General features: G+C 43.6%; 1 protein-coding gene across 1 annotated transcript in view; it reads left to right on the top strand.

Moving 5' to 3' along the window:
* svep1 (sushi, von Willebrand factor type A, EGF and pentraxin domain containing 1) overlaps positions 1-25,394 on the top strand; it is a 110,944-nt gene that overhangs the window by 69,274 nt on the left and 16,276 nt on the right. Inside the window, 32 exon segments of the mRNA XM_030753238.1 lie at positions 1,707-1,825; positions 2,088-2,217; positions 3,382-3,489; positions 7,386-7,517; positions 7,865-8,056; positions 8,353-8,474; positions 8,562-8,667; positions 8,766-8,969; positions 9,192-9,425; positions 9,554-9,715; positions 9,833-9,994; positions 10,413-10,574; positions 13,085-13,173; positions 14,138-14,234; positions 14,359-14,472; positions 14,668-14,781; positions 14,864-15,065; positions 16,284-16,441; positions 17,186-17,384; positions 17,473-17,648; positions 17,793-17,917; positions 18,027-18,156; positions 18,272-18,442; positions 19,083-19,256; positions 19,381-19,500; positions 19,653-19,829; positions 21,450-21,534; positions 21,638-21,829; positions 23,191-23,358; positions 23,739-24,411; positions 24,499-24,736; positions 24,739-25,392. Of these exon segments, the coding sequence (XP_030609098.1) occupies positions 1,707-1,825; positions 2,088-2,217; positions 3,382-3,489; positions 7,386-7,517; positions 7,865-8,056; positions 8,353-8,474; positions 8,562-8,667; positions 8,766-8,969; positions 9,192-9,425; positions 9,554-9,715; positions 9,833-9,994; positions 10,413-10,574; positions 13,085-13,173; positions 14,138-14,234; positions 14,359-14,472; positions 14,668-14,781; positions 14,864-15,065; positions 16,284-16,441; positions 17,186-17,384; positions 17,473-17,648; positions 17,793-17,917; positions 18,027-18,156; positions 18,272-18,442; positions 19,083-19,256; positions 19,381-19,500; positions 19,653-19,829; positions 21,450-21,534; positions 21,638-21,829; positions 23,191-23,358; positions 23,739-24,411; positions 24,499-24,736; positions 24,739-25,392 (5,889 nt within the window).

The following is a 25,394-nucleotide window of genomic DNA, read 5'->3' as shown; positions in this document are numbered from 1 at the left end:
AAATGTTTCATCCAAGGGTCACAGTGGCTCCGACAGCCAAGCAGGTGGACTGGTGAAGATTTTTTTCCAAATAAAGCTAAACCTCATCTTGAGAGGGCCTGGCTGTTTGCTGCTGGAACAAAGAGAGGTTTTGTGCATTATTGCATTAAAGACAATTACAGTCAAAGTGAGAGTGGTGACCTTCGTGCAGACAGCTTATCGCAGCTCTGTTTCACAAATGCTTTTGTTATGAGTTGTTTTTTGTTTGGTTTTTTTTTTTGATAAATGACTGAACCTGAGCGAACACCAGCTCTAAGTGACACGAGCATTTGAGATGTAGTCGTGCGGCTCTACCTTCACAGATGGTCACACAGGCTGCTGGAGTTGCTTTTTGCCAGTGGAGTTGCTCGTGGGTTCAAACCCAACATGACTCTGGCTAATTAATTCTGAGAGGCCTATAATTTCCCCAAACAATCAAAGCACCAACAGATTGAGCAGAAAAAACAGCAAAATTGGCCAGTAGCCTCGAACTTTCGTTACCGATGGAGTTAGCTTTTATAACCAAAGGCTGGCTCAGTTCAAAGCCTCTCAGACTTTTATCTACCTCCGCGCTCTGAGGTGTTTGGAGAGTGCTGCAGTGCTCACATAAACAACAAATCACACACGCTAAGAGAGTGCAACAGCAAACATACTTTTTTAATGGCACTTACCATGCCTTTATAGTGTTGTAAAAGCATAATCATTAAAACTAAGTCTATCACAGCATCAGATTACTGCAACATTGTTTTCTTGGTTGAAAGATTCATGATAACAATATTTTGACAATATCTGAACAACCCCCACACAGGGGAGCATATTTTTTGTAGGTAAAGTGCCTTGCTCTCATCTGTAATCTTCTCCTTTCCCACTTTTTGTTTTTTATTGTGGGCTGCAACCAGTTTTAATACTAGGTTGGAGTATTAAGAGTGCCTCCTGATAAGAACAGCATGAGATCAGCACAACTTGGGAAATCACCATCTCCAGATCTGATCATATCACACGATATGTGGTGTTAGGTGATTGGAGAAGAAAATTTTATGCCTCATTTTCAGATGAACCCTTTCCATAATGAGTGGGTGATGCCCACTTTTTGGGAGGCCTGGCACTATATTGCCAAAGGGATTCACTCACCCATCCAAATCACCCACTCAGCACTGAAGCGGTTAATCCAAAACTGAAGCATAAAATTTTCTCCTCCAATCATTTAACACCATAATTGTGTAATATAGTCAGATTTGGTGATTAGATATCACTGATATTATCACTCAGTACCTCTAGACTGCAAACCCTCTAACAAAGCAATTCAGCCATTTCCACTGAGGTTGATGTGTGTTGATGTGCTGGGAGTGATGAACTGAGTCTTAAGGTGGAGTTAAAGGCAAGAGGGAGGTGCAGCAGCAGCTTTTTATTCGCTGTCTTCACTTGGACTACATGCACTAAATCTAAGAGTGGGGTCGAGTGTCGCTGGAACACCAGCAGTGTTGCTAGCTCGCTCTCTCTCTGGTTACTTATCAACAATGACAGATTTGGTTGTTATGTTTAAGCTGTTGGGGGTCATATGACATCACACGCCTGCTCTAGCAGCGATAACGAGGAGCAGGCTCAGGTCACTGTGTGCGGGTTATGATGAAGGAACATCTGCAGTATTTGGATCTGATCTGATTTTCTCCTCCTCCCCCTCTCTTTAGATGCTGAGCCACCGTGGCTCCAGTGCCCCGAGAACATCGATGCAGAGACATCTGAGCGCCGCGGCACGGCCGTCGTCAGCTGGAACATCCCAGATGCCACTGACAACTCTAAAGAAGAGGTTGTTAATGCAACCAATCAATTTTATTCCAGTTAACACCAGAATAGCTCGAGATTTAATGGTTTCCCACCACTGCTATACAGTTTATTAAAGAAACACACACACTAAACCTGTGACAAATGTTGAGGAGGCGCTGCACAAGCTATTTCATTTTAATTGTTTACAAGCCAAAGTATTGTATCTAACATATGCATGCCATGGGACATGCTTCTTGTCACTTCATGCAATAAGATAAATTACATGCTGCCTCTTATTCCTCCAGGTGGTGATCCAGGTGAAACCAGTCTATAGTCCTCCACAGCTTTTCCCCATTGGAAAGGAAACCATCACCTACTTTGCAACAGACCGCTCTGGAAACCAGGCCAACTGCTCCTTTACAGTGACTGTCATTGGTGAGCTCATCCTTCTGGGGAGCACATAAAATCAAACAACGGATGCTGGATGTGGCCCGTGGCAGATTACAGAGAGAGGGGGAGTGGGAAAGAATTTGGTCACATTTTTTTTTTTTGTGTTGTGTTTAGATGACTGTTTCTTTACTCTATAGAATAAAGTAAATTACAAATTAAGCCAGGTGGCACAGTGTTACAGTGGTTAGCACTATCGCACTACAGTAAGAAGGTCCTGGGGCCAAGCTGTTTGCTTGATCTGTGCCTGTGTGGGTTTTGTCCAGGTACTCGGGCTTCCTCCCACAGCCCAAAGACATGCACACTAGGTTAATTGGTGATTCTGAATTGGCTGTAGGTGTGAATGGTTGTCTGCGGTAAGAAAGTGACTGATATTTGGGCAAATGAAGCCTGGAATGTCCGCAAGCAAACAGTCCCATGAGCGAATTGCTTCCAGTGTGTACGCAGCTGGGATAAGTCTCCAGCCCCCAGGCGACCTTGGATTAGAAAAGCAGGAGAAAATTATGGCTGGATAATTAGTTCATAAATCGTGTGACGCAGTGTGAGGTAGTTCTAAGCAGTGAACATTTTTGAGGTCCAAACTAGCAGCCTCTCGGTCAGGATGCCTTACCACCCGTTTGTGACTCCATCTGCCTACTTCTGTGCTGCAGCTTGTTTCAGTCATTTCACTGAAACACTTTCAGTGACTTAATTAACCAACTTAGCAGTGAGGGATTCTGTTCTGCTCCAGCAGGTGCCAAACACTGTTTGCTGTGGAGAATGAATAACAGGGGTGTCCCATGTCAGCCGCTCAATAATCACTGCAGTCAGGGGGAAAACCCCAGGCATGGTAGCTGTGAACATTTCCATATGTTATTATGTTGGTGGAAAGCTGTGGGTTTTTTTTATTAGAGACATATGTTCAACTCGTGCCCTCTGACACGCTGCTGCCGCTGCATTGAAAAAGTCAGGCGACAGAGTCACACCACTCCTATTTTCTTTATTTCTCATAACGTTTTTTTTTTTTTTAACCTTAACTGTTTTACCCTAAACATGGTTAGGTTTACGGTTTGATTTCTTCTTCTACCAGCTGACATTCTTAAATGTGTCATTTCGTTTGAGTTTTCTCCATCTGGTCATCAGGCAGCGCGCTTACTTTCTATCTCCTTACAGATACGGAGCCCCCGGTCATTGACAGGTGCAGGTCACCGCCCACAGTCCAAGCCACAAGCACGGAGACGGCAGTCGTCTGGGAAGTCCCGCAGTTTTCCGACAACTCAGGTATGTCTGGTCGCTCTCTCTTTAGACGGTTTATTCTTTTGTGACTCTGTTCCACTCCGCTCCACCCTCTGTCTCAGTTGATGATGGTTAAATGGGATCTTTTCGTCTGGGAGTTTGGAAAAAGAGGGTGCAGCGTATAATGGTGAAAGACACTGGTCATAGAGTATGGATTTGTAACTGAGTGAATTGATGCCTCATTAGTGCGTCTGTGTTTAGAGAGAGAATATGACTAGAGGACAAAAGCTGAAAATGTTAAAGTGTCTGCTAATAACATTAATGTGAAAACAGATGGAGGCAGTGGAGAGAAGCAGGTGTTGTTGCTATGAAAAAAGGCCTTTTGTGGGAATGTGTGCTCATTCCACCCATTTTCACACAGTCTGGATAACTGTGTGAGCAAATGCAGAACTCGACTCTCAGTACTTGAGTGAAATGTTTTGGACAGTTCATTATGGTTTTTTTTTTGGTTTTTTTTTACTGAGAGTGATTGTAGTTAAGACATTAATCACTGTCACGGTGAAGCTGACACTTAAGCAGCCAATCACCCTCTGGAAAAAAAATCTATTTAATTTAAGTACTTAAGTGCTAGTTGTAAAAAATATCAAGTTAATATCAAAAGTTGAAGTTCTAAAATGATTATCTTTCATTTAGAGCAGGGAGGATCTCTTTTGGTTCTCCATAATATCGCAGAGCTAAATCATGTTTGTGGTTCTGTGGTGACCTGAGACTAACCACACTCGTGTTCTCTGGAGTTCCGCTTAACCGAATCCTTTCTGAGACGATGTAAATGCGACCCTTAAAAAACATTACGGGATACAGTTGCAAGAAAAATGTTCTGTATTTCTGCATAAATATCACCGTGAGCATCAGACAAGCGCCAGAAGTAGAGACAGAGAAGTAAATGAAATGTAAATATTACGCTGGGATATTTGGGGTTTTTCTTGGCTCAGAATGGGCCTTTGGGGGGGCAGCTGTGCATGTAAGCATGTAGTTAGGCAAAGATACTCTATTACATTAGTTAACAGAAGTGTTTTATAAACAAAAATGAGTTTAAACTTGAGCAAAAAAAAAAAAAAAGAGCCCCAGAACCCGATGTCCTCCCTCTAATCTGACCCAACATCAGAATTTAACCTTAAAGAAATAAAGCCATGAAAGTAGATTTACAAGACTCATCAAAACCAAAAGAAAGAACAAAACAGAAGCACAAACCATTCAAACACAAGAAGGAGGGGGAGATGGCAGGAACCCATTTTTTGTCCCCATTTGTGCAACACAAAAACCAGGAGCCACAGTTCAAACCTACAGGGAGAGGGAAGGCATGTAATAGTTTGTAGCAATGCATAATACTTAGTAGGAACATGAAGGTAACTAAAATTTCCTAACTTGCACTTAATTTCACATGTACACTATATTGCCAAAAGTATTCACTCGCCCATCCAAATCATCAAATTCAGGTGTTCCAATCACTTACACGGCCACAGGTCTGTAAAATCAAGCACCTGTGCATGCAGACTGCTTCTACAAACATTTGTGAAAGAATGGGTCACCCTCAGGAGCTTCATGGAATGGGTTTCCATGGCCAAGCAGCTGCATCCAAGCCTTACATCACCAAGTGCAATGCAAAGCATTGGATGCAGTGGTGTAAAGCACACCGCCACCGGACTCTAGAGCAGTGCAGACGTGCTCTCTGGAGTGACGAATCACACTTCTCCGTTTGTGTCGGTGGTTGTCAAAAGAACGGTACTTGTCTGACTGCACTGTGCCAAGTGTAAAGTTTGATGTAGGGGGAATTATGGTGTGGGGTTGTGCAAGGTCCATAAAGACATAGATGTGTGAGTTTGGAGTGGAAGAACTTGACTGGTCTGCACAGAGTCCTGACCTCAACCCCATAGAACACCTTTGGGATGAATTAGAGCGGAGACTGTGAGCCAGGCCTTCTCATCCAACGTCAGCGTCTGACCTCACAAGTATGCTTCTGGAAGAATGGTCAAAAATTCCCATAAACACTCCTAAAGATTGTGGAAAGCCTTCCCAGAAGAGTTGAAGCTGTAATGGCTGCAAAGGGTGGGGGCGGTGCAGGTTTGCATCTCGACCTGTCGCCATGTACTGCATGTCTTCCCCCGTCTCTGTCCTCCAACTTTTCTGTCACTCTCCACTGCATACTATCAAACTAAAGCCGTAAAAGGCCAAAAACATCATAATAATAAAAAAGAACGGGATGTTAACCAAGCTCACGTGCATGCGAAGGCAGGCGGGCAAATACTTTTGGCAATATAGTGTAGGTCCAGGCTGCACTTTGGCCTATCTTTATGGGTTTTTAAAATTATGTTTAATGAAGGATCAGACAACTTAAATGTGCACTGCGATGATTACAGAGGACAGAATTAGTTAAATGCAGGTTTTGACCATGAACATGTCGTGTACGTCATGAATTTGTGATTGACTCACTTGAAGAAATGAAAAGACTTTTTTTTTTTGCAGCTGTGTGTCTAAAAAACTACTGTAAAACTGGACCGCATAGCAATAAATTCAACATTGAAATGTTCTTCAAGGGCATTTTGACAGGCCATAAAGCTGTAATGGGCGACTCCAGGACTCAATACACAACCAAATCTGACCTGCTATAAATGAGTGTACGAAGGTCGCTTTGCCAGATAGACTAAATATCACGGAGTTGGTTGAATTTCTCCTGGCGCTCTGACTGTACCCAAACAGCCGGGGTGGTGACAGACAACAAACCAGACTTCTCCGGGTTCCAGCCCACAGCCAGGCTCATGTAATGCACTGACTCTGCACATAAATAACACTAACGGTGCTCACATGTGTGTGTGTTTGTCTGTGTTTGCAAAGTCAGACAGGCATGGACACAAACACAGGCCCCAAAATGAACACCTTGCTCACCGAAACCCCAAAGTGATCATTCCCCACCTGTCTGCAGAGGTGCACCCCCATAAAACACACATACATCTCACACACACACATCTCACTCTAATAACAGGCTACTGTGGCTGCTTCAGGTCCACACGACGTCAGCCCAGGGCTGCTTCGACGTCAGTGTTTTGTTTTTCCAGGCCCACACCCTGATGCCAGCTCTATATATAGTCATGACTCTGGAGACACGCACGTACTGTATACAGACACACACACACACACACACACACACACACTTAGGCTAAATATAAGGGGAGACTCCAGCAGGCCAGACATGTGTCAGCCCTGTTGGAACGACGCTGCTACTGTTAATAAAGAAGATGGATCGTAGTTCAACTGAAAGTCGATCACTCACTTTTCCCTCCTCCCTAGTCCCGCCTGTGTCACTCACACTTCGTGCAGATGTTTCATTGTTCTTTTTCCACAATCTGTGTGTCAACCTAAACACCAACACACTCATACACTCCGCTCATCACAGCAGCTTCTCCCAATGCTCCAGCCATCACGTTGAGGTTTGTTTTTTTGTTTTTTTTTTTTAAGCCAACCAGACTGAAATTTTCCTTTTCAATTCCCAGACCTGGATTTTATATTTTTCTGCTGCCACGTGATGCCCAGACACATTATTCCTATGTCAACATATCTATGTTGAACATAACAGCTATGGTTTATAAAGAGTGACTCATTTAGTCCTGGAACAAAAACTAAGGCCAAGACTGCCCCCTGCAGGAGAACCGGAGTAACTTTGGATTCAAGATAAGAATTTTTAAACTTGGGAAAAACCTTCTTGCACTCTTGGGCTGCACAAATTTTTACATTTGCTCATTGGCCACGCATTGATAACCTTGGCTTCAAACCACCTAATGCTGTTCCTTTGTAGAGTCCATATAATTATGTTATTTTACAATAAGAGTAGCAGGAAGGGCCGGCAGGAATGAGATGTGATGCTGGTCTCTCTGTCTCTCTTTCAGGTGGTCGCCTCACAGTGACCAGTAGCCACAGGCCAGGCTCGCTGTTCCCAGTAGGAGAGACTCTGGTCCAGTACACCGCTACTGATGCAGCAGGAAACAGCCGCACATGCAACCTCACAGTAACCGTCCAAGGTATAGTAATCATAACTTTACATGCAGTCCCGTGTTATTTTACTCATTTTATAGATTAATTCTATAAAGGGGTGTGTTTTATTTTTCTGTTTCTAGGTCTGTTTTTTTTTCTGTCATATAACTTTTACTGTAATTCTTATTCAGTCATTACTATATTCACAAGTAAGTAAATACACAGTAAATGACATGAAACAACCAGGAGCTAGATGGCAGCACATTTAACCAGTCGATGGTATTCATATGTGCATTTGCAGTTGTTGAATTCTACAGTTTTATTGTGGAGTAATATATGTTTAATAATCAAATATTGAGAAAACCATGGAAGTGCTGTATCTGTATTTGCTCAGGCACGACGTGTGACCAGCCATACGTCCCAGTGAACGGAGAGTTCATCTGTTCTGAAGAAGAGGAAGGAGTTAACTGTACTCTCCACTGTAAAGAGGGCTATAGCCTCACTCAGGATGCTGTGCACAGCTACTTCTGTGCTTATAACGGCGTGTGGGAGCCGGCCTACTCTGCGGACAGACCAGACTGCTCATGTGAGTATGGCAGAATTTAAAAATGATACCTCACTGTTTACTTTGTAATCCAGGATCTGTTTCAGTACTTCAATGTCATATAACCATGTGAGTCCAAATGATGGAGAATCTTGTGTGGCTGACACCGTTTTACACAATTAATTGGCATGTGTCACACAGGGACACAGGGTGCCCGTCCACCTCTGCTCCTCCTTTTTAATACTGCTAATGTTCTGCAGAGGTTTTCTCCAAATGGAAATAATCTTTTTTTTGGCTACAGTAGGTACTGACTGAAGCATCCTTCTTGTCTTCTCCAGTGAACCGTATAGCCAACAATGGGTTTAAGCCCTTTGAAATGCTCTTTAAAGCATCTCGCTGTGATGATGTGGACCTCGTCAAGTCATTTGCTGGGGAGTTCAACACCAAGTTGGGAGGCATGGTGAGGACTAACGTATATGTAAATACACTGAATATTTGTGTCTGGACTCTTGAATACACGTTGGGGTTTTCTTCTCCTTTTTCATAGCTTCCTAAAATTTGTGGCCATGGCGATGTCACCTGCAAGCTGGAGGTGATGTCACAGGGTCACTGTCTGGAGTACAATTACGACTATGAGAATGGGTTTTCGATCGGTAGGATTAGCATGCACAAATCCCCAAATATTACATCAGTGTTTTAAATTAAGCCTTTTTTATCAGCATATTCCCTATTTTTGTCTAACATCCTTTAGTACCGGGGGGTTGGGGGGACAGCTGGAGTCCTCAGGGCTCCCAGGACTACGCCTACTTCGAGTCGGGCTTTGCCACGGGCACCCGGCAGCTCCCCAGCCAGACGCCAGACAGCAGCATGCAACCTCACCACCGCACAAAGAGACACAGAAAGATCAAAGGCCCGACTAAAGACCACAAGATCCAGATCTATTTCAACATCACAGGTAGATTAATATAATAGTTTCTGTGTGCTTACATTTTAAATAGGAGTACAGAGGCTGCACGTTGATGTTGGCACAAGCCAAAACACAGTGAGAATCGTGTGTTTATTCATTACAGAACAACCACGTATTGTAGCTCAAATCAGACTTAGCATGTCTGTAATTTTTCTAGTGCAGCATTTCCTTGCTGTGTTTCAGTCATTTAAACTTTGGCCATTCTCCCAGCAAGCATCCCTCTGCCCCTGTTGAGGAACGACTCGATAGAAGTAGCTAATCAGAAGAGGCTTCTGCGGATGCTGGAGCAACTGACCAATCGACTGAAGCGAACGCTGGCCAAGCAGCCGCTGTCAAGTTTCCACCTGTCCTCAGAGATGATTGTAGCAGATCCCAAATCACTGGAGAGCAAGAGGGCATCTCTCTACTGCAGGCCAGGCTCAGTCCTCAAGGGCAGGATGTGTGGTGAGGATTGGAAGGGACACACACCTAAACTAGGGGTTCAGTGCCATTTATAACAGTATGAATGCACAGTCCAGTAATGCTATAAAGCATTTATTTTTCCCAGTCACTAACTGTGAATGCTCTTGCAGTCCAATGTCCCGTGGGAACCTACTTTTCTCTGGAGTATAATGAGTGCGAGAGTTGCTGGCTGGGCTCCTACCAGGACCAGGAGGGTCAGCTGGAGTGTAAGTCCTGTCCTGAAGGAACCTCCACGGCCTACCTGCACTCCCGCAGCATCAATGAGTGCAAAGGTACAATGCATGCACACGAGCAGAGAGACCTCTGTCTTTGTCCTCAGATGTGTTATTTTTGATCCGTGGGTTTTTGGGGGGGTTTTGGCTAATGATGTGGTATGTATGTATTTTCAGGGCAGTGTAAGCCCGGCAGTCACTCCCTGAATGGGTTGGAGATCTGTGAGTCATGCCCACTGGGTCACTTCCAGTCTGCTTTTGGTGCCAGAAAGTGTGAGGTCTGTCCCGATGAGACTTCCACTGTCACCAGGGGAGCTGTGGACGAGACAGAATGTGGAGGTGATATAGTTTGACAGGCACAAAGTACACGACCTTAATTTATTACTAGTTTGGCAAGAACCGGTCAGTACCGAGAAGAAAACCAGTATTTTCCCAGCTTCTAATCAAAATGTATTTGTTAGCATTTGACGCTAATGTACCATTATATCAAAAAAGCTAATTCGTACTTGGAAATGTTAGATAGTTGCCCTTTAAAACTGGATGGAATAATCTAGAAACTTTTGCTCCCAGTTTTCCAGTTAAAATACATAAATAACCTACAACCTTTCAGGCTTGGAGCTGTTAGGTGTTTTCCAACCAGCAAATGCCACTTTTTTCAAATGTTTTTGGGTGATCCTGCCACTTCACCTGCTCCTCTAATCCTCTTCTTCTCTTTTTCCCTGTGCTCCTCTCTTCTTCTTTGGACTCTCTTGTACAGTCCCCTGTTCAGCAGGTCATTTCTCCCGCACCGGTCTGGTTCCCTGTTACCCTTGTCCCAGAGACTACTACCAGCCTGAACATGGCCGCTCATACTGCCTCTCCTGTCCCTTCTATGGGACCACCACAGTCACAGGGGCAACCACCATACAACACTGTTCCAGTAAGTGACCACATCCAGGGACCTTGTCCTGGTGAAATGTTCTTAAAGTAACAAACACTCACATATATGCACTGCAGTCCTGTTTTTGTAATGTTTTATTTCAGGCCCTGATAAGAACTTTGTTGTTGGAAAAAAATATGTTTCCTTTTAAATATTCAAATCCTCCTGCTCAGCAGAGGATTTCTTGCCTTCTTTGGGAACTTCTTAGTCCTCCAACAAAGTCCACCTTAACACGCAGTCACAATGAAAGCATAAAACTGATACCCAACAAATGTCAGCGTTCACGAGGAGTGGATTTGTTTAAGTTACAGTTTATGTTTAGATTGCATGTGCTTAAATGTTTATCTCCTCACAGAGCTGTTATTGCTCTGTGTTTTAGGAATTTGTGTATTAGTATAAAACTGTTAAAGCCTTATTAAACAGTTGATTAGTTCATTTGAAACTCAAAATGAAAATGTCTTCTTTGTTTAAGTGTCAGTAGATAACTCCCTCCACCATTTTGCTTTTGCTCTTCCTGTTTTAAAGCACTCACTTGTATTAGGCTAATAAGCAGGACGCTTTTCTTTCTTGCTGATCTAGCAGAAATGATGCCAGCTGAATGTTGTTTTTGAACCATCTCAGCTGCTCATTCAGGGTTCAGCCTTTTCTGACTTTCATTTTCTAAAATGTTCCCTCCTCGCATTATTTGCCTCTGTCACAATTAGCTGTGTGGAGTGTAGAAATTAGAGACCCAGGATTTATATATATATATACGATACGCCTGAAATATAATGCAAAGGAAGATCTGATAACGGATTACAAAAACACAAAGTCCAAAAGAAGTATTATAATCCAAGTGGTCCAAAAACAGAAGGAACAAGTAACCAGGAAGCACAGGAAATTCAGGACTAAGAAAATGCAGCTATAACTGGACGACACGTCAACAAACAAATGACGGGGCTGTTTATATGCTGAGCGCTGATTGGAAACAGAAGGGGAGTGAGACACGGGTGATAGAAGGGGGGGGCTCAATGCAAAAATACCAGAGAAAGCCAACAGGAACTAACCCAAAAGATAACTACTCCGCAGAAAGACAGGCCACACTGAACAAAAGGCAAACTCTACAAAACAGTAACTCAATAAAAGAGTAAATAAAAAAGAGTTTCAGCATTACTGGGATGAAATGACATCAAAACAGGAATCAAAACTCAACCTACAGAACACAGGAATCAAGAGAAAATATGTTGAACCTCAAGGGCAGCACGGTGGTGCGGTGGTTAGCACTGCTGCCTCACAGTTAGAATACCATCTGGAAGGTATTCCACCTTGGCTCAGGTCTCTCTCTCTCTGTGTGGAGTTTGCATGTTCTCCCTGTGTCTGCGTGGGTTTCCTCCCACAGTCCAAAGACATGCACTTGCTGGGGTTAGGTTAATTGGCTACTCTAAATTGCCCATAGGTGTGACTGAGAGCATGAATCTGAGTGTGGATGTTGTCTGTCTTTCCTGCCTCTCACCCTATGTCAGCTGGGATAGGCTCCAGCACCTCCGTGACCCTGAACAGGATAAGCGGAAGTAGATGGATGGATGGATGGATTCAAACCTCAGGGACGGCACAAAATCCTGCAGCCATGACAGTCTCACTCAATAACAACCAGTTACTCTGTCCGTTATTTCAGCTACCTGGGAACAGCTACGAGTACCCAGGAAAAACAAAAAATCACTGTCCTCTTTCTGTTTTGATATTCCCATCGAGCCTAATATTCCCAAGGAAATTAGTGCTTGGTGGCAGAACTGCGTGTGTTACTCCACTGTGCCATCAGTAATTTGTTAAGTTAAAGATTAAAAGTAAGCCTTACTTTACAGCAGACTTTTAAAACCGACCAGTTCATAACTCTTGAATGTAAATGTGACTTCTGCATAAATCAAGTCCGGACACAAACTTGTCAGAGGTACGAGGTTTATTGTTAATGTGTTAATTCAATTTACTGCCCAGTTTGTCCCACTCCTAGATCCGGTTTGAAGCAGCTCTGACGTTGGCAGCCATATGCTGCTTCTGTTCACACATCAGATTTATATTTCAGTGTCATTTCTGCTTTTCTGAGTTGGCATGTGAATTTATTTATGTTAGACATCTGGAGAACATGCCAAGTGAAGTCAGCACAGAGTGAAATATAAGGAACTGCTTTGCGTCTGTGTAAAACCGTGCTGCCACCGATGCAGTTGTGAAGCGTCTGATTTGTGGCGTGGCAGCTCAGTCCAATTGGAAACACGATTACTGCACAAGATCAGGGGAAATGGAAATAATTTGGCTTTTATTGCTCAGCGGCAGAATGGAAATGAAAAACAGTGTGTGTCTGAAGTGTGGGAATGAACAGAGGCTTGGACACGCTGCCAGAGTTGAATAAGAATACTTTTTGTTCAGCTGGATCTTAAACGTCTGCCAGTCTGGTAGCAAAGGGAAAGATCCTCGCTGGGTTTTTCCAACTTGTCTTTGGTTACATTGTCTGTATTTTCTCTGGGTGTCATGGTCAGGCTTTGGCTCCAGCTTTCTTCCAAAGGAGGAGAGCGTCACTACTGCTCCAGAGGTGGAGGTCATTGATGACTACCAATCCAGCAGTCAGGTTAGTCTTTATCTTTTCCAAATGTACTGCACTTTACTTTTATTAAGAGCCCCAAATATCCAGCCTACCAGTTATCCTACAGCCACACAAGGGAAAACAGTAGTTGGAGACGGTGGTGCAGACAAAATTATTGCAACCACGTGCAGTTTTAAAGGCAACTTGCAATCTTGTTGCCTTTGAAATTTTTGCTCTGAAGTCTGCAACCACTCGCAGTCAGCTGCTGTCTTCAAAACAACTTTTGTGCATCAAGATGGGGATAAAATGGCAACAAGACAGTCGGTCTGCTACCAGTTTGCATTTGAACGGAGTCAAGTCAAGTGGTGTGTGTTGCAAACCTGATGCCTTCTACAAACAGAAATTCACATTAACTACTTCCATTCAAAGTCCAGTCAGAACCTCATAGATTTGAAACAGAAATTCATAGTTCATTTTTCCAAACACTTAAATGCTTTATCTTGCTTACATCTGCACCTACTTGGAACTTGGAATCACAAAGATCACAGGAAAGTTTGAAGCCACAGCCTTCCTCTTGTAACCCAGCAGTACTATCCCTGCGACATCATGCCACTGACGTACAAGTCAGATACAGAATGAAATTTACTTTTAATTTAGTTTAAATAAATAAGTAAAACCTTAATGTGCAAGAATAAAATGAATATTTCACCTAATTTCTTTTTGTATTTGGCTGAAGACAGGCTGTTTCCTCTTAAGAACTAATATGTACCTTAAAGTGTTTCAGAACATATTTGCACCTTTTTGGTATCTAAAATTTGATAGATGTAGCTACCTTGAGGTCAGTAATTAGCCTTAGAGTTTGGGATAACCAGATTTTATAAAATGATCTAATCTGAACATGTTTGAGGGGCTTTTCCTGAAGAACTCGCTGAACAAAGTGTGAAGCAGTATTTGAGTAGCTCTATTTACTCGTGTGTGACAAGCATTGTTTCATCTGCTGTTCCTGCAGGTTTTCCATGAGTGCTTCCTGCATCCGTGTCAGAATAAGGGGACGTGTGAGGAGGTTGGAGCAGGATATGTGTGCACTTGCATGCCCGGGTTCACAGGTAAACCACCCATCAGAAATCCACCTGTGGTTAAGAATGGGGCTTTTAAGGATTTTGCAGTGATTTTGTAGCTGATTTGGAATAATTCACTTGAACTGAATTCGCCCTACGATTTCTCCCTCAGGTGCTAAATGTGAGGTTGACATAGACGAGTGTAACTCTGCTCCGTGCCACAATGGAGGCTTGTGTAAGGACGGCATGGGAGACTTCCAGTGTCAGTGCAAGCCTGGATTTTTAGGTAAAGGAACCTCTGAGGAACTCCATTTGTAGCTCAGTAAGCACAAAGCTCAACAGGTCGGTCTGACCTATAAGGCAGTTTCACTGATTATTTTAAGGCCTTGGAAGTTCAGGATTTGACTGGCAAGTAACTGTTTGTTGATTTCCATGTGCAGCATTAACATACACTGTACCTCATGTTTGTGCTTAATCTCAGGCTCTTTGTGTGAGGCAGAGGTAAATGAGTGCCACTCCTCCCCGTGTCTGAACGAAGGCATGTGTGTGGACGAGGTCAACAAGTTCATCTGCAGCTGTGCCGCTGGCTTCACAGGTCGCACACAGAATTGACTTAACGGTAACAGTCACATGCAGCGCGTAACGTCAGATAACTGTTCACGATCGCATTCCAACAGGATCTCGCTGTGAGCTGGAAATCAACGAGTGCCTGTCCAACCCCTGTTTGAACGGAGGCGTGTGTGAAGACATGACAGCTGGTTACACCTGTAATTGTGCCGTCGGATTCTCGGGGGACCGCTGTGAGGTGGACGTGGACGAATGTTACAGCTCTCCCTGCCTGAACGGAGGCTCATGCCTGGATGCTCTTAACAGTTTCAGGTAATAAAGATCCAGATTCCATTAATCCTGTTTATACAAAAACAGGATTAATGGAATCTGCTGCCACAGACATGAGTTTTGTATCTACATGGTGATTGATGTGCTTAATGCATGGATGAATGAACTTTTTTTAGGTGCACTGTGCTCAGAATAACTAATAGCTCTTTACAGTTACCCCTGAAATGTCACAGTCCATTTCTGAAGCATCTCAGTAGCAGCTTTTTGCTCCGTATTGTGTTTTATGCGGAAATCTCTTAAGCTGCACAGTAGGTTAGGACACAGGAACAGCACAGAAAATCAAACACCCTGTGCAGATTATACACTCCTGGTGTGATTTGAAGTTGATCAAAGGATGGAACAGACATGCAGCAGGTGTTAGAGACACAAATGAGCAAGTGAGGAGTGAATGAAGAACAACCTGAGACTGCAGTTACTGACTTCTAACAAGAGCAGTCCGAGGATGCATACCTTCAAACCCACTTACTGTTCCCTTTATACCATGCATGAATTGAGTCCTGGATCCAGAGGGATTTAAGTTATTTTCTTGAAAACATCCTCCTCTGTCACACCACATGTCCACCTTCAACACATCCATGGACCTTCTCTGAGATCGTCCACTTTTCTTCCTGCCTGTAAGCTCCATATTCAGCATCCTTAGTCCAGTATATCCACTATCCCTCCTCTGTGCATGTCCAACCCATCTCAACCTTGCCTCTAAATCCCTGTCTAAGTTGGGCCAAGGCTCATGTCTCATCTCACCTGCCATTAAACAAACAGGCAAATCAAAGCAACAACATGATGTCCTTGGCAACTCCTGTTGTAAGACTTTACCAAGGAACCATCTGGGAGGTCCAGTATTATTCATACTCGTAATAATCTGTAAATTGATCTAACTGCCCACTGTCCCCACTTCTGTTTAAACCTTTCCTTAAAAATATCTGATGTTTAGTAGCAGTTTGGAGGGAGTTCCTGATTAACTAAGTTCAGTTATTAAGAGTGTCATTACTACTTATTCATTACTGATTACTTTATTGGTTTTGCTTCAAGTAGTGAAACATCATACTAAGTAGTTGGTATCAGTCTGCAGTTTCTGTGTCTCTTCGTGAACCATCATTCCTGACTCCTTCTGTACTGAGTTGTTGTTTTGTAAAGTGTTACCAGGAAGGCTTTAACAACAAATAAGGTGCTGTGCGTCCCTGTCTTCCTCCTGTGTCTCAGATGTCAGTGTGTGGAGGGCTACCGAGGCCGGCTCTGTGAGGTGGATGTGGATGAGTGTGATCCTAACCCCTGCGTAAACGGGGCCAGCTGCTTAGATGGTCTGGGGTCGTACACCTGTCGCTGCCTCCCTGGGTTCAACGGAACCAGGTGTGAGACAGGTACTATAGGCCAGATGGCACATCACCATGGCAACTCTAGAGGAGGAGGACAGAGAAAGATATAATTAATGGGAAATGTATCCAGCTGTCAGTTACACCTGACTGTGTGTTTCTGTCAGAGCTCACAGGTTGTGAATGTGTTCCATTATTGGTTAATCCCGAATAGCCTTTCGTCTAAGAAAGTGGATGAAGAATTTTGTGAAGCTGTAACAATAATAAAACTGCAAGTGTTTAAAAGATATAGGCAAAAATTAGAAAAAAAGCATTTTGCTGAAATTCTAAATAAAACCAAATACTTGCTTTTTATATCCTCCTGAGACCCGAGCTCCTGTTTATGAGGCATTTTTAATTTCTGCTATATATTTGTGATCAGATGGATGTGATATGTATATAAACTAAGCTTCCTCTTCAAACAGGAACTTGTATTTTGATATGCAGTTGTTACATGTCCTCAGATGGGGACAATGGGTTTATTTTATAGCATAACACAACAAAGTCAACATGACTTCACAAAGTATAAAAACTATTGAGCAGCATGAAGTATAAGGTGCAGCAAAGCCAGAATGTAATGTTCATATATGTGGGCGCAGGGTCTCAGGAGGTTAAGAGAATTAGAACAAGCTCTTTCAGAATAATCAGTGGTGACTAGGTTTGCTGTATTCATTTATGTTTTTGCATTTTTAAGCTAAACAGATTTACCTTTTCTGCTCCTTGCATGAATTATTTTGTGGTCTGTCCTGTTAGAGATGTCCTCTGCCTTCAACCTGGACTTTGAGATGTCTAGTATCCATGGCTATGTGATGATGGACAGAGTGATGCCAGCGCTGACCGAAATCACCTGCACCTTCTGGATGAGGTCATCCGACACCACCAATTATGGCACACCTGTGTCCTATGCCGTGGAAGGCAGTGATAATGCTTTTCTTCTAATAGACTACAACGGGTCAGTGACGCAGCACGATTTGAAGGACCAAAATTCACAGTATCATTTTTACTGTATGATTTTTTTTTTTTTCCTGATGTTCCTACAGGTGGGTGCTGTATGTGAACGGTAAGGACCGGATCACTGACTGCCCTGCAGTAAACACCGGTCAGTGGTACCACATCGGTGTGTCCTGGAGGAGCTGGGATGGAGAATGGAAAATCTACATCAACGGGAAGCCGTCAGATGGAGGCACAGGCCTGTCAGTTGGCACCATTATCCCAGGTGTAGTGCTATCCTCAGCCAAGAAAGATGTTTTTTTTTTTTAATTAAGTGGTTTTAAAAAAAAGTTGGCTTGTTTCTTAAGATTTAAAAATAAAGCAAAGGTTTTATTTGGTGGTTAACCTCAGCGCTCCCTGTCTTCTGTAGCTGGAGGGGTTCTGGTGTTGGGTCAGGACCAGGATCAGAGGGGTGAGGGCTTCAACCCTGTCGAATCCTTCGTCGGCTCCCTCAGCCAGCTCAACATCTGGGATCGTGTTCTCACGCCACAGCAGGTAAACAGGTCATTTATTAGCACTGCATGATTCAGTGTTAGCTGATGTAACTTTACTTTTAAAGTATGTATAGATTCAACCACTGCCAAATTCTCTGGCTGTACTGTAGATTAAGGTCCTGGCCAGCAGCTGCCCAGCCTCTCATGTGACCCACAGAGGGAACGTCCTCGCCTGGCCTGATTTTCTCAATGGAGTGGTGGGACGAGTCAAAGTAAACCTCAACAGCATTTTCTGTGCTGGTAAGAGAGGTTTGCATATTTCAAAATTACGTCACCTCGCTAACATTTCTTTAACCGAACCCTGTGCTGTAGGAGAACAAGCATTAGACTTTAATTTCTTTTGCATTTTCTCCAGACTGCCCCAAGCTGGAGAACACTGTGCCCCACCTGCACGTCTCCACTGTGGATGTACACCCAGGTGCGCAGGTTCAGCTGTCTTGTGATCCTGGTTTCTACCTGCTGGGAGAGCCTGTGCTGCAGTGCCAAAATAAAGGGGAGTGGAGCCACCGCCTCCCCAGCTGCGAACGTAAGACACTGACACGAACTGCCCTGATTTTAGTGGCAAAGGAGTCACATGTTTCCATGTTTTTAACCAATTTCCTCTATTGCTGTATTGAGTTTGGACCTGAAATATAATTTTGGGTAAGTCTCTAGTTTTTGTGAAAGAAACAAAAGAAAATGTGACACAGATCAAGCTTTTGTTCTTATATACGTGAAGTTTTATGTGTTGTCATACTTATAGCATAAGCTACTTTCAGTTACTCCCTTATACACAAGGAGTCGACACAGCGGGTAGGTCCGCATGTTTGACACCGGCTGCCCTTCCTGACAAAAGCCCAAAGGGATTTGTGTCTCCTCCAGACATGAAACTGGGGATCTTTCATTCGTTGGGCCAGTGTGTAAACCACTGCACTGTGGAGCCTCTTACACACGAAACTAAGATAAATGAAATTAATATGTCTGAAGGTAGAAATTATATGCTTAAAATATCAAACCAAGATTTGTTCATTATATAATCATTACTAAGAACAAAAAATTCTAAATAATAATAACAAATATTTTCTACCTTCAGATAGAAGTGATTTTTCATCAGGTAGTAGGTTGTAAAAATATGCTGTGAGGCTGTAGCGGTCAGATCTTCTAACACTGCTTGATGTGTCGCACAGGTGTGTCCTGCGGATCTCCTCATCCTCTGGAAAATGGCTTCTTCCAGGGCACAGACTTCCATGCTGGCAGCTCTGTGGTCTATCAGTGTAATGCTGGTTTTTACCTGCTAGGGGACGCCAAAATGCACTGCACCAACAGCGGCAAGTGGGGAGGAAACGCACCAGCATGCCTGGGTACAGAAACAGCTAAAAGTTTGAACATGCTGAATAAAAATCCTGTTTGGGGGGGGATTGGCAAGTTGATAGATGATCAGTTTGACTTTATCCTGTGTGTGTTTTTAATTGTGGCTGTGTACAGATGTGGATGAGTGTGCTCTGGGGTCTGACTGTGACGATCACGCCAGCTGTCATAACACTGAAGGCTCCTACACCTGCACCTGCATCCACCCATACAGTGGTGATGGCAAAAACTGCACAGGTGACAGTGCAACCAGGATTATTAATTATTATGTAGTTAGCGATGTTTTTGCTGGCCTTTAAATCATTTTAACATAAGCAGATGACAGCACAGCTGTTTTAAATATTTTCCTCCGTTCCTTTATAAACCCAGCTGTCAATGTGTGTGTCCAGAGCCTGTGAAGTGCGAGAACCCTGGGTCTCTTGAGTTTGGTCACCGATACGGCAGCAGCTTCCTGATGGGCAGCGAGGTTGTGTTCAGCTGTGACGACGGCTATGAGCTGATTGGCTCATCTCGACTCCGCTGCCTGGAAACGGGAGCCTGGGATGATGCTGTCCCATACTGCAAAGGTGAGAGGCTGAGTCATCATGTAAAGCTATTGCAGTGCAGCTCTACGTACCGTCGAAGGTTTGCAAGCACGATACATTCACTAAAGAGGCCACCTACTGCTATGACTAAAATGGATGTTGTGATTTATTTCAGTTGCATCAGATTTGGTTGTTATTTGTCATTTTAATTAGGGGAAACTATCAATATTTAATGCAGCTTTTTGGAGCTTGCTCTGTAACTGATCCTTAGAGATCAAGGCTGTTCAGGCGGACCTCACAGTAATAAAAGTCTGGGGCTTAAATTCATTCCACGTTTTCACTACATATATCACAGGAGTCTGGATTTAATCCGCAGCTTGTTCAGTTGGAAGAGGCATGTAACCAAAAGAGTCTACATGCAAACTCTCACTAATTACAGAAGGAAATGACTACATCATCTAGGATAGCATAGCAAATGGTGATATCAGGCTAAGCTGTATAGTACTCAGTGAAGTATTTAAATTCATGTCAAAAATACAGTGACCGTTTTTTTATTAATCAGTATTACAAAAGAGCCTCCTGATGAAAGCACGCATCTACTGGCTAATAAAACACATCCAAGGAGCAGAGACAGGACCTGCTATTGTTATGCAAATGACCCATACACTCCAGGAAAAACATGTATATTGTGCATGCATACACACACAAGCAACTAGCACACACACATATACAGACACAACAGACACAAGTATGCTGTGTTGAAAAAAGCTGATTACACACGCAGCTGTCTTTTTGTTTTCCAATGTGCAGCAGGCTGAAAGGTCTGACCACCACAGCACGTGCGTCTTGGCTCTAAGCCACATTCTTCATCACAGAGGAAGAGGAACTGACTTACTCAGCACCTGCTGACTCTGATGATCAACTCAAATCACACACAACTCATACTGGCTGTTGAATATCATGCTGAACGTGAAAGGATTAGCTAAAGGGAAACGTATCTGGAAACACCACTTTTGTGTGAAATAGATGGCAGAAAAAAAAACAAAAAACAGTTGAATTGTTATGATGGAGTTGTGTCACAGCCACAGTTACTGCAGTCAAACAGCATCTCCACTTATCTGCTGCTTGTATTATTTCACTGTGCAGTTATATGTAAACAGTAGGTTTGGTCCCTCTGGACATCAGAGGTTCTTCATTTTACTTATGTCAAGTTTTTCACATAACAGTGACTTCAGGACTTCAGGGAAAAGCGTATTGCCTGTTTCACAGCTGACTGCTTCTCCGTTTGTCTTTTGATTAAGTTTGTTTGTTTGTTTTTGGGAGGGAGGGGGGGTCACAAAAAGGCTCATAAATTCTTGGGAAGTCTGTGCCAAAATTTCATCCCAATAACATCAATAACACTTAAAAGTATGAGCGACAAGGTGGTACAGTGGTTAGCACTGTAGCCTCACAATAAGAAGGCCCTGGGTTTGAACCCATTGCCTTTCTGTGTGGAGTTTGCATTTCTCTACATTGTGTGAATGTGAGTGTGTGTGTTCATCTGCCCCTCTGTGCTAGTGCTACAACGGACTGACCGTCTGTCCAACTCCTGACAGCTGGGATAAAAACGTAGGGTTTTAAAAAGTAGTAGTTACTAATTGTCTCATTAATGTTGCTCTGTAGCCCTCTCCTGCCCAGCACCAACTGTTCCAGAGAACTCTATCATGATGGGAAGCAACTTCACCTATGGAAGCAAGGTGACTTTCAGGTAGCATCTTCCTCCTCTGCAATACCACGGGTGTCGTGTGACGTGTGAAAGATCGCTGTTTTTGTTAACATGTGAGTCTCACTCTGTTTCATCTCCTCTTCAGCTGTAAGAAGGGCTTCCAGCCTCAGGTCCCCTATGAGTTCCAGTGTCTCTCTAGTCTGAGGTGGACCGGGACACCTCCTACCTGCCATCCAGTGACCTGCGGGGGGCCACCAACAGTGGAAAATGCAGACTACACCCTAAACACAAACACATACCTCTCCACTGTGACATATACCTGCACTGAGGGATACAGGTATGGATAAATTACCATTAGCTGCATTAACTTTTCACCGAGTAAGGTAAATTTTTTATTGTACAGCCCCAATTCCAAAAAAGTTTGGATGCTGTGTGAAATGTGAGTAAAGCAGAATGCAATGATTTGCAAAGCTCATGAACCCATCTTTTATTCACAGTAGAAGATAGAAAACGTATCAGATGTTTAAACTGAGAAAATGTACCATTTTATTAAAAATATGAGGTAATTTTTAATTTAACGGCAGCAACATGTCTCAATAAAGTTGGGACAGGGTCGTGTTTACCACTATGTAGCATCCCCACTTTTTTTTTTAGCAACAGTCTGTAAACATCCGAGAACTGAGAAGAGCCGGGGAGAGGACTGTTGTCCCGTTCTTGTCCAATAGGGAGATTCTAGCTGCTCAACAGCCCTGGGTCTTTATCGTATTTTTCATTTCACGATGCTCCAGATGTTTCCAGTTGATGAAAAGTCTGGACTGCAGGCAGACCAGTTCAAAACCCGGACTCTTCTACAATGAAGCCATGCTGTTGTAACAGATGAAGAGATTTTCCAAGTCTTCATATTTTTACGTTAAGGAGCATTATTCCAAAATTGTTCAACAATTTGTAGACACCTTTTCTTGCAGATTGGTGAACCTCTGCCCATCTTTACTTCTGCCTCTCTGAGATGCTCTTTTTTTATACCCAGTGAAGTTAATGACCTGTTAACAATTAACTTAATTAGTTGCCAAATATTCCTCTAGCTCTTTCTTTCAGTTCCACTTATTTTTTTTCAGCCTTTGTTGCCCCGTCCTAACTCTGAGACACGTTGCTTCTATCAAAATTAAAATGAGCTAATATTTTTCATGAAATAGTAAAATGTCTGTTTGGGCATTTGATACGTTTTCTATGCTCTATTGTGAATAAAATATGGATTAATGAGATTTGCAAATCATTGCATTCTGTTTTTATTGTGTCTTCAGCCGAGAGGCATCATTCATCAATTTTCCATCATTCATTTGTCTCCCAGCTGTCTCATCTCTGTGTTTCTTTTGTCAGATATCTTTATCAATATTGAATGAAATAAACTTCATATATAAAATAAACACAATTCTACACAACTGAACAACAATTTTCTACTGTAACAATCTATTTGTAAATATTAACTGCTAGGCTCAACACTTAATCACTTACTTTCACATACATGAATCTACTTTCTGACAACCCTTTGAGCAGGCGCCACGTGCTCTTTGGAACGCTCTTGCTTATATTTTACACAGCACCCAAACTTTTTCTGAATTGGGGTTGTATGCAAAGTTTTTGTGACTGCTGCAAATGATGTAGAGAAGAGTGTAAACTAAGTGGCATGTCGGTGCGAAGACCACAGGGCTCCATGGATTTGGTTTGTGAGGCGTCAGGGGAGTGGAGCAGGCCTTTCCCCCGCTGTGTGAGAGTCCTGTGCAGCGAGCCCCCGACACTGGAAAACGCTCTGACTGTAGGAGAGAACTATGAGCTGGGAAACAAGGTGCACTATGTCTGCAAAGAAGGGTAAATGTGGTTGATGACTACTCAGTTATTCTGCTGTTTTGTAATTAAAATGTGTTAAAACTAAAGACTTAATACCTGTTCATGCATCTGTACAATCTTTACTGAGAGTGGCGTTGTGATGTAGCCTTTAAGCGCAGCTAAGACAAAGAATCAGGGCATTTATGCTGCATGACAATTTTGTAACACCAACTGTACATGAGGATAAGAAAGTAATGGCCAGTCCATCAAGGTTGAAAAGTCCCACCACAGCATGAACAGAATCCCTGGATCCCAAGAAATTGTGACATTTTCTTGAGAACAATAAGATATCATCTCAGTTTTCTGTGACGTTGTGACTCTTTTGCCTTTTAATCATCTCTTTTGGCCTCCTTCCTTTGTAGATACACTCTGATTGGCCCAGAGACCAGAGAATGTCTACCAACTGGCCAATGGACTGAAAGCACAGCCCAGTGCGTCCCCCGCTCCTGTGGCCCCCCGCCTGCCATCGACCACGCTGAACCCTATGAGACCCACAAGCTTTTCGGAGATACTGCTAACTACTACTGCGCTGATGGATACACGGCCGGCAACAACTCCAAGATGGTTTGTAATGCTCAGGGTGTGTGGGTCCCCCCTGATGGCATGGAGGCCCCTCGCTGCATCGCAAACTTCTGCCTACGTCCACCTGACCTACCACATGCGATTTTAGATTCTATCAACAAACCAAAATACGCCAGCAACACCGAAGTGAGCTATAAATGTGAAGAGGGTTTTATGCTCAACACTACAGCCACACTGAGATGCCTGATGGGAGGAGAGTGGGAGCCCTCGCCCTATGATATCGGCTGTGTGCCGGTGAGGTGCTCCAAGCCTGAGAGCATTGATCAGGGCTATGTGAGCGGAACAAACTACAGTTTTGGAGCTGTGGTGGCATACAGCTGCTTTAAAGGCTTCTTGATTCGGGGGGAGAAGAGGAGGACCTGTAAGGCCAATGGAGAATGGGGAGGAATTCTACCTACCTGTGCACCTGTGTTCTGCTTGCACCCTCCAACACTCAAAAATGGATACTTCCAGGTTAGCCATGAAAAATAGAATGCACATTTAATCCTCTTATAAATACAAAAAAAGCATATGATCTATCCTTTTTTTCTTCCCCTATAGGTCAAAGGTCGGTTCACTTACAACAGCAAGGTGACATATACCTGTAATGCAGGCTACAGACTGGTTGGTCGACCAGAGCGAGTTTGCCAAGCCAACCGCCAGTGGTCCAACCAAGACCCTCCCACCTGTGTCCTTCTGACCTGTGACCCTCCTCCTAACATCGTTCATGGACTCTACAAAGGCTCCGAGTTCCAGGTGGGCCGTAAAGTGGTGTATGCTTGTGATGAGGGCTACGAGCTGGTGGGGATGCTGTCTGGACCTGTCTGAAGTTTGGAAGGTGGGATAAGATGAGGCCTCCACGCTGCTCACCAGTCCAGTGCCCAGAGCCACCACTGGAGGAGAACCACCTGGTCCTAAAGGGCCTGGACTCTGAATCTGGAACAGTGGAGTTATCCTGTGAGGATGGCTACGTCCTGGAGGGGGCTCGGTTCCTCCGCTGCACCCCGTCACAAGAGTGGAACGACACCTTTCCAGTGTGTAAGCAGGTGTTTTGTGGTTCACCACCTGAGGTATCATTTGGCGGCCCTTCCAGATCTTCTGCCCGATTCCCTTTCAGCTCTGTGGTGACCTACAAATGCATAGATGGCTTCACTTTAAGAGCAGAAAATTCAGTGTTCTGTCTAGCCAGCGGACAGTGGAGCAGTCCTTACCCAGAATGCATCCCAGTTGAATGTCCTCAGCCTGTAGAGATTTCAGATGGTATTGTTGATGTCCAGGGACTGATGTACCTTAGCAAAGCACTGTATAGTTGTAAGACTGGATATAGCTTAGTAGGTAACTCCACCATTCTCTGTGGAGACAAGGGACTCTGGATTGGTGGAGTGCCTTCTTGCCGCCCAATTGAATGCTCAGTCCCTAAACAGATAGCCAGTGGAAAGGTTGTCTATACAAACTTC

This window comes from Archocentrus centrarchus, chromosome 18 (genome assembly GCF_007364275.1).
Source record: "Archocentrus centrarchus isolate MPI-CPG fArcCen1 chromosome 18, fArcCen1, whole genome shotgun sequence".
NCBI classification, from domain to species: Eukaryota; Metazoa; Chordata; class Actinopteri; order Cichliformes; family Cichlidae; genus Archocentrus; species Archocentrus centrarchus.
The sequence above is the reverse complement of the archived record's forward strand: the minus strand, read 5'-3'. Positions and strand labels throughout refer to the sequence as shown.